The sequence below is a fragment of the Centruroides sculpturatus genome, unplaced genomic scaffold (assembly GCF_000671375.1).
Source record: "Centruroides sculpturatus isolate CEXI.00-Female unplaced genomic scaffold, Cexi_2.0 scaffold469, whole genome shotgun sequence".
Taxonomy (NCBI): domain Eukaryota; kingdom Metazoa; phylum Arthropoda; class Arachnida; order Scorpiones; family Buthidae; genus Centruroides; species Centruroides sculpturatus.
In genome coordinates, this window is record NW_019384793.1 from 179,110 (window position 1) to 188,400 (window position 9,291).

A 9,291-nucleotide genomic window follows, 5' to 3' on the forward strand; every position below is an offset into this window, starting at 1 on the left:
AAAAAAATAACTGTAGTAAGAAAAACAAATGAAAAATGCGAACTAATGTAACGTCGTATGGTGAGTTTTTGTTCGTATCGTGGAGCAAAAATATGTTCGAATTTCATGTCGTATCCTGAAAATTTCGTATGCTGGGGCGTTCGTAACCTGAGGTACCACTGTAGTTTTAAAATCAATTTTCATTTCATGCCAACATAGGCTGTTCTAGTGAAACCGAATAAATTAAATATTTAAAATAATTTACGTAGACTACAGTATTTAATTCTTAAGAAAGTAAAAATGTGTCTAATTTTTTCCAGTGACATTATGAACAGGACAATAACAAGTTAATCTTCATTACTTTCGCTATCCCAAAGTGAAGTTCGTTGTATATTAAAAAATATGATTGACGTAGTTCAAACTATTTTTTAATATTTAAAAGATGAAAACTTAAAAAACTACAAAAGAGGAGTGTTGCCATCTTTTTAAAATTGCTGACCCAGACATTTGTATGTGAAAAATGTTATAAAGTGGGTTGCATGTAATTAATTAACAGTGAGTTTTTCTTACATAACACTTAATATAACTTCCGAAATTAAGTAAAAAATAATTGAACATTGTTGTGTTTTTTATCAGCCAACACAGATTTGTTTGTCTTCATTTTAAATTTATTTTATACATTTCCAAACGTTTTTATTCTCTTTTTCTGCTGAAGTAGTATGTAAATGAATAAATATTTAAATACAATAGAAACGTATAAAGACAGAAACAATATACGTTATTTCGGTGAAACGTAAATATAATTAGACATAATTTGAAGAACATAAATATATAAATAGAAAATATAGTAAAGAAAAATATGTTTTATCGAAATTTTAATTTCACTTTTATATTTAAACAATAAATGTAGCATATTTCTAATAAATTGATGACTTGAATAAAATGACTGAATTGAACACAAATTTATTTATATTTTCTATTAATTTTAGTTTTCAAAATAAAGATATTTACAGGACTTATTTACTAATTCGATTTTCTGCCTGCAAAATATCAAAAATATTTTTATAATAAACGAAAAAAAATGTGCAAGATTTAAATCTTCTAGTAGTATCATTACCAAATTGTATGTTTTGCAAATTAATATTCAGAAGTGATTAATCAAATTAATGAAATTTTGCATCGTGTTCTCTACGAGATACTTCGTCGTCAAATTTCTCTTGACAGATGTGACATTCTAGTTCGACTTCTTCAACTATCACTTCTGAAAATATTTCCAATTCTGGTAAATGTTCCAGTTCGTTCATGTTTAAATATTCGTCTCTGTTCTTAATTCCACTATTTTCTGAATCGATGCTAAGCATTTCTACAACAGATTCTTCATATTCTACTGATTGAGATTTTTGACCACTCGTTGATGGTTTTTCCATTGATTCTTTCTGATCCTTGTCTACCTTGTGATATTCTTCATCTTCAATATATTCAACGCTTGCCTAAGAATTCAAAAATGTATATAATATAATTTAATTCAGTAAATTAAACTAAAATGACTATCACTATTAATTCAAATCATAATTAAAGTCAACTGCATCATTCAAAAAATTAAGTTTCTGAAGGAATGGCATTTATAATTTATTTTTTTAGTATACTATTGTAATTAATGAATGTCAGTACTTTTACATAGTAAAGTATTCTAATTTTCCGTATGATGGAATATAGTTTAACACGATAATCTTTATATATTAGAATGAATTCACTCTCAGGTGCATAGGGAACAATAGTTGCCCGTGCCGGAAAATAATGTCTACGTTCCTTGAAGTGTTTAAGATTGCATTAACAAATTTTAAAGTTTTACGAAATTTATTCTTACAGGAACAGAGCGCAAAGTTCGCTGGGGAACAATAGTCATCACGCGACTAATCGAGGCAGTTAGTGGCATACTGAATTTGCATTTGCTCAGTACAATTTTTACTGTTATGTGAGGTCATATACGTTGGTGTTGACTCATGTATTTGTATTGTTTCTTTATTTTTCTACATCGATCGTTTTATACAGATTGCTGAATATTTTGTTGCATTTAGTATTTTTATTTTACTTTTATCTAAATGCAAGAAAACAGAATCGGAGCTGAGATTTTACTATCCCTGTACTATCCATTTTCCGCTAATTGCTTTACAATGGTAGGGGACGGTTTTTTCGAAATACAGTGGAACCTCGGTATACGACCTTAATCCGTTCCTGATGTTTGGACTTATACCGAATTGGATGTATACCAAATCAATCTTTCCCATAAGAAGTAATGTAAAAATGACTAATCCGTTCTCATGTAAAAAAAATGGCTGGCTTTAAACACCTCGCTTTCATGGCTAGTTTCTGCTTTCTTTAATTACGATTCTTTAATTAAGATTTCTGTAAATTACTACTTCTTGTTTCCGTTTATAAAATATATAAAAATGATATATTTTGAGTAACTGTTTTATGAAACACAATATATTACTTACCTAAAATCACAAAACCCGCAATAAAAGAATCGTTTTTCAAAATTTATCTATGAATACAGAGAACGACTGTTCCCAGCGTGCCAAACATTATAATAGATTGCTATCGCGTCTAAATATGGGTTTTAAAAGAAAGTTAACAAAGGCTCTGATTATAGAAAAATTACAGATATATTACTTTATATATGAATAATAAAGCATGCCGAAATTTGTAAACCTTTGATAGTGTGCAAAAAATTTATAATGTTTATTTATTATACTTAAATTTCATTTTTCAAAATATCTAATTTGTAAGATAACAGGCGCAATTATAATCTTTGCATAGGATGCAAAATCAGCTGACACAGGACTGCCCATTTATTATTTTTCATTAGTTTTTATTCAAGTTATTATATTTATTTATTGGTTTTCGTTATTCTAGTTTTACCTTACATTATTAGTTACCATTAGTTATACTATAGGTAATTATTTCTTAAGCTTTTTGTGTTCAATTCCGAAGAATCAAGAAGGAAAGAAATAAGAAATCAAGTAATAAAGTTCAAAAAGTTCATTAATTAATTAAAAATAATTAAATTTCTGATGAAAAACTTAAGTAAAAGAAAAATAATTTTGAAACAATTATTATGATTAAAATCATTCCAAATAATTTACGATGGTAGATTTCCCTTAATAGTAATTTTACTAGTGGTATAGTTCATTAAAGTTCACAGGGAAAAAGTTTAATCGTTTCGATTTTACCGAAAATTTTCCTTGCTGTTTAAAGAACAAATATAGATAATGACAACAGTAAATAAAAATAGTCAGATGTACCATAAATCATTTCGAATCTTAAAATATACTGTACCTTAAATCGTATTACAGTAGAGCCTCGATTATCCGACTCAATTGGGGACTGGGGTTGGTCGGATAATTGATAAGTCGGATAACCGAAAAGTATGAAAAAATCCATAATTAGTGTAGTATATTATTATATCCCATGTAATTAGTATATTAGTATATCGCTATTAACCTACTTCGCGTTGAATTTTCATCGATGTCGAGTCTAACAAAAATTTTTTAAAATAATAACCGTCGCTATTATATCGTTAAAAATTAGAAAATTAAGCCTCGTTTAAATACTGGCTCCCTTTCATGGTCGTTCCAATGTTGCCAGCTAAAACACGTAAAAATAATATTATAGTAGCCAAGACATAGCCAAATATTGTAGCGCCACATCACTAGCGGAAATTTGAAATTTGCCAACTAGGACGGTCGGTTGACCGAGGTGTCGGTTAATCGGGGGTCGGATAATCGAGTCTCTACTGTATTTTGAAATTACCGTATATAGAGGTATAGAAAGACAGATGCAGATTATCAAATGACTGAATGTACAAACTTCAGATTATCAGTTTTTATTTTGCGTTAATACTTTACGTAAACAATGCTGTATTATTTATTAAATAAATAAAGATTACAGAATAAAATTACTTACAGTAATCACGTAATAAAGTCACCTAAAAATCTGATAAGGAGTTATAAAAATCTTTTACAAGCTAATTAACTTTCCTTACATTATAATATTCAAGTAAATTTTAAATAATTAATTTCAAAAAATTTCTTTATGTACCTTGGAAGAAGATGCTGTTTGTTCCTGTGGATGTACTATTTTCATGTGTGCTTTTAAGTGAAATTTATGTTTGTACCTTTTCTTACAAATATCACATGAAAACGGTCGACTTTTCTCATGAGATAGTAGATGTTTTGTTAAAGTGGATAACCATGGAAAACTTTTACCACATTTATCACATTTGTGATTTTCTTTCGAGTTTTTTGGGGGAATCTAAGTATTAAATGAGTTATTAATTAGTAATTGCTATTTATTACATTCTAAAAAAAATTTAAATATTAATATATTTCGTAAATTCGTTATATTTTGTATGCATTATAATGGCTTATTGTTGAAGAAATTATTTCGTAATTAATATTTACGATTTTTACGGTAGAGATTTAACAAGTATATTTTTTAATGATTCACTGTAAATTATCAATTTTATTTATAATAATTAAGCCAGTTATATAGTCCATCATAATGTTATATTTTTTATCAAATTTATTAACTTATAATATATTATATTTCATAAAATATATATGGACTTAAATGCAAAAATAAACATAAACATAATTCTTACAGTAATAATATCAGAAACGATTGCATGTGGATGTAATCGTTTGACATGTGATAACAGATCAAATTTTTTTTTTGTAGCATATCCACAGTTGCATTTGAAAGGTCGTTCTTCCGAATGTATTGTTTTGTGAATTGTTAAATTTCCAGACTGGGAGAATTTTTAACATCAAATATCGCATGGAAACGGTTTCTCACCAGTATGGCTTCTCAGGTGCACATCTAATTGCGATTTCCTTGAAAATATTTGTTTACATTCCGTGAATTCATGTTTCTGTTTCTCATCCTTTAAAAAAATATTCGTTGTGTAAAAGTATTTCAGATTATTAGGTTCGTCATTAATATTTTCAGAAATATTATCTCTTTATATCAAAATATAATAGTAAAATACAGTTTATGTATTTTTCGATAAAAATTAAAATTTTCCATTTTTTATTCTTCATAATTTCGAATGACAAGTGTCGTCTTATTAATTAAAAATAACGTGTAACAAAACACATTGAAAGTTTTACTTACCTTTGATTGCATTTAAAAAATAAGTAATTAAAATTTTAAATTCACCTTATAAATTTTGAAAAGATGAAAAACAAGAATGCACTACAACAATGTAAAATTTCGGAATTGTTTTGTCACATTGACGTATTGTGCTTATTTGTTAGCTTAAAAAGACAAAAATTCTGGCTGAAATTATTTCCTATTACTAAAAGAGAAACGGTGTGCTACTTAATTAAACACCAATACAGTAATAACTCGGTTTTAGGCGAAACCAACAAAAACCGTGACAAATTTTTTTATATCAATCAATCTAAATCCAATTAATTTATTCTAGATTAGGGGTGGCCAACACGAGGCCCGCGGAGCTAGGTCAAATGAACGTAAATGTTAACTTTATTGTACATATCACCAAAAGAACATTACGTCATGAGTTTATTCGTATCGTGTATTTTTAAATTATAGCTAAGAGAAATTTGAAATATCCTTCATTTTTGGAAAAATTCATAGATTTTTAGATATTTCAAATATCTTGCTATTTGACACTCAAGGTTACTTAATTAGTTTTTTGTCCGACGCTAGGTGTTGACAAAATTTAATATGAGACTTCAGCTTTAGCTATATATGTTCTGTGGTCTTTGGCGTTTTCGGAAAGCTCGCAATGCTATCGGGCTCATATTCATAACTACCTTCAGTCCAGCTTGACAAAGTTCCGTGTTATTCTGTAGTTTCGTTTTATTATCGCCAATGCATCTGGATAGATTTTGCGATCGACGTTAAAATACATATTTAACATATTTATAATTACAATTCAAACTACTTTAACCAAGTAGCCTGTCTACCATATCGATTTTATAAGTAAGTAAACCATGAAACGTTGAAGAAATTCCATCAAGTTGGTTTGGAAGAGTTCTATGAAACGTATTTGGACAAGGATAAATATCGTGCGTTTTACAAACATGCTCTGTCGATGGTTTCGCTATTTGGAAACACTTCTGTGTGTCAACAGCTTTTTAGTCCCATGAAGTACATCAAATCACAAGTGAGAACACGAATTACTGATGTTCATTTGGAAAACTATTTGCGTGTAGAGACAACATCAGTGGAGATCAATTTTGATGCACTTAGTTCTGTAAAACAAAGTCAGATGTCTCAAGATAAAAATTTTCTTTACGTACTTTGGAAGAAGATGCGGTTTTTTCCTGTGGATGTACTATTTTCATGTCTCTTTTTAACTCAAATTTATATTTGAACGTTTTCTTACAAATATCACATGAAAATGGTCGTTTTCTTTCAGGATATATCAGGTGTTATATAAAAGCAGACGAGGATTCAAAACTTTTACCGCAGGTATCACATTTATGGTCTCTTCGTTTCGATTTTAGTGGTTTCTATTTATTAGACATTGAAAAAGAAAATTAAAATATTAATATTTTAAAAATGAAATTAAATTTAAATATATCTTGTAAATTTTTCTATTTTGTACATATTACAGACGCTTATTGAAGAAATTTATTTGATAAATAATAAGAACGATTTTACTATAGAGATATAACAAACATATTTTTACTATTTCACTGTAAATTACCATTATTACTTTTAACGATTAATTAAATTTTGATAAATTAGTTTAATTTTATTACTTTATCTGAATATATATTAACTTTAATTTAATAAATATGATATATTCTGTTTCATAAATATTTATGGACTTAACCCCCTTTTGTCCATTTTTTAAAAAAATTTTTAATTAAACATAAAAAATACTTAAAACTGAAAAAAACGAAAGAAATGCGTTAATTTTGGTTAAAAAGCTTCATCATTTAAGTTCCTTTGTCTCCCTTTCTGTGAAATTTAACACCTATGAGTTATTGTTTACACATCTGGATGATCTTGACCACAGCTGGAGTCGGATTTCCTGGGGCATTCTGATAGACATCGCGGGAGGACGAAGGTTTAAAGTAGGGTGACTACAATTTCGCCGTATATTTTTAAATATTTTAAAAAAATTATAATTTTTATTGCGATTTTCGACCCCCCCTAATTAATTAAACATATATATAATAAAATCTAGTAATTAAAAATATTAAAAAACTATCGGATGTCGTTTTTGGCATCAGAAAGCAGCTTTAAATAACTTTGCCGAAGGAAAATAGGTGCACTACAACTTTAAAACGATTAATTAATTTTGATAAAAAAAAACTCTCATTAAAAAAACATTAAAAAGCAATAAAGCGTGAAGATCGCGTCATTATAGGTTGATTAAAATCTCGATAAAATTTTTTTTTGCGCTGGCAAAAAATTCTGGAAAAATTTGGGGACCTAAAAAACATTCCAAAAATTCCAAAAATTCAAAAAAAAAATTTTTTTTCAAGAGTGGCCTTAACGACCGTTTTTTACGTAACTCTATGAAACTTGCTCGAGACACCCTAGAGCGCGGTTAAATACAAAAATATACATGAGCATAATACTTACAATATCTTTAGAAGCATTCGCTTTTCGATGTAATCGTTTGACATGTCTCATTAAATTATCTTTGGATTTTGCAGCGTATATACAGTCTTTGTAGTTACATTTGAATGGTCTTTCTGTCGAATGTATTTTTATATGTTCACTTAAAGTTGATTTCTGGGCGAATTTTTTTCCGCAAATATCGCATGAAAGTGGTTTTTCACCAGTATGAACCCTCACGTGTTCTTCCAAATGCTTTTCTCTTTGAAATGTTTTTTTACATATAGTACATTCAAGTTTTCTATTTTCATTCTTCAAAAAAAAAAAAATTTGTTTAAAAAAAAAAAAAAAAAATTTGTTGTGTAAATCATTATATACAGTATTAATAATATTTTTATTAATGTTTATCAAAAATATTTTATTTTCGTATCTAAATATAATAGTATTTTTTCGATAATAATTAAAATTACACATTTTACGTATTTTACAATTTCGAATCACGGGAACAGTCGCCAAATATAAGCAATGTCTTACAAAATACATCGAATGTTTAACTTACATTTTCTGATTTCATTACCAGGATTAATAATCCAATTTTAAAATTTAGTTTATAAATTTTGAAGAAAGGAGAAATTAATAATGCACTACGACAATGTAAAATTTCGCAATTGTTCTGTCAAATTGACATACTGTGTCTATTTGTTAGCTTAAAAAGACAAAAAAACTGGCTTAAATTATTTCTTGGTATTTTTAAACTTAGCACAAAAAAGAAAATACATTCAGGGCTCTGTTCCGAATTAATTTCAAAAATTGTTTTTTAAATATTTTTAGAAATCTATTAAATAAAATAAATTTTAGTAAGTGTTGATGAAAAGCATTGAATGTGTTCTAAATTAAAGTGTTCTGTTGTAGTAACAACGTTGAGAGAATGTTTCAAAATTGAAGCCTGTTGACAACTTGCATTATAGTTGCTTTCTAAATGCACTTATTGAATAAAACATGAAAGGTTTTCTATTAAAACCTTTCATTTTTCATTTAATAGATGCATATAGAATTATTTTTTATTTATAGATGCATTTAGAAACTATTCAATTTGCTTATTTTCTAGAAAAACTAGAAAATAATCAAATTGAAATATAAATAAAGTTAGATAATTAGAAATATTTTTTTCATCTTTGGGAAAAGACTTTAGTGCTAATTTACCGTTTGCGAATTCCGACAGGAAAAACTATTAAATTTATTTATTTCAGAGCACATGATGGTACATGATACTTATTTTAAAAAATGTTATGCACTTTAACTGCATTAAGATCGTTTCCCGTGTTGAAATTGGTACTACTTTTAATGTTGAAAGTACTTTTAATAAGTACTTTAAATGGAATTTTCTGAATTAAACAATACAAATAATAATTGTGTTGAAACCAGTTTGATAATATAAAGCTCAGCAGAAACATTTAAACAATGAAAAGTTCTGAAAGTTATGGCATAAGAATTAAAATGCAAAGTTGAAAGATAGCTATATACCGACAGTTGAAACAGAGCAAAGGAAAGCTAATTGCCATTCTTGCACCCGGAGCGTATGCTTTCAAGGGTTCCACTAAGGGATATGTATGCGAGTAGATGATGGAACATTGTTCGCGTGTGAATGAGATAGTGCGGGTTGAAAGGCCAGTTGTATCTTTTAAGAATAGTAGCTATCCCTAATATAAC

General features: G+C 27.8%; 2 protein-coding genes across 5 annotated transcripts; both read right to left on the reverse strand.

The window, feature by feature from the left end:
• Nucleotides 1-925: 925 nt before the first annotated feature.
• On the reverse strand, nt 926-6,497 carry LOC111629352. 4 transcript variants are annotated; one of them, XR_002757319.1, is made up of 5 exons: nt 6,309-6,497; nt 4,643-4,924; nt 4,081-4,293; nt 1,097-1,469; nt 926-1,019 (listed from the first exon to the last, which is right to left on the reverse strand). XR_002757319.1 is itself a non-coding variant. In XM_023373246.1 (4 exons), exons 2-3 carry the CDS (start codon nt 4,123-4,125, stop codon nt 1,143-1,145), a joined length of 372 nt encoding a protein of 123 aa, XP_023229014.1. In that variant the 5' UTR covers nt 4,126-4,293; nt 4,643-4,952; the 3' UTR covers nt 926-1,019; nt 1,097-1,142. The 4 variants fall into 4 exon arrangements, 2 of the variants coding, with proteins under 2 accessions (XP_023229014.1, XP_023229013.1); XR_002757320.1 differs by lacking the exon at nt 6,309-6,497 and adding an exon at nt 5,200-5,262; XM_023373246.1 differs by lacking the exon at nt 6,309-6,497 and having other exon boundaries at nt 4,643-4,952.
• Nucleotides 6,498-7,515: 1,018 nt separating this feature from the next.
• LOC111629362 (protein krueppel-like) lies at nt 7,516-8,234 on the reverse strand. Its single transcript, XM_023373255.1, has 2 exons — nt 8,141-8,234; nt 7,516-7,893 (listed from the first exon to the last, which is right to left on the reverse strand). The coding sequence occupies exons 1-2, from the start codon at nt 8,153-8,155 to the stop codon at nt 7,537-7,539; spliced, it is 372 nt and encodes a 123-aa protein (XP_023229023.1). The 5' UTR covers nt 8,156-8,234; the 3' UTR covers nt 7,516-7,536.
• Nucleotides 8,235-9,291: the final 1,057 nt, after the last annotated feature.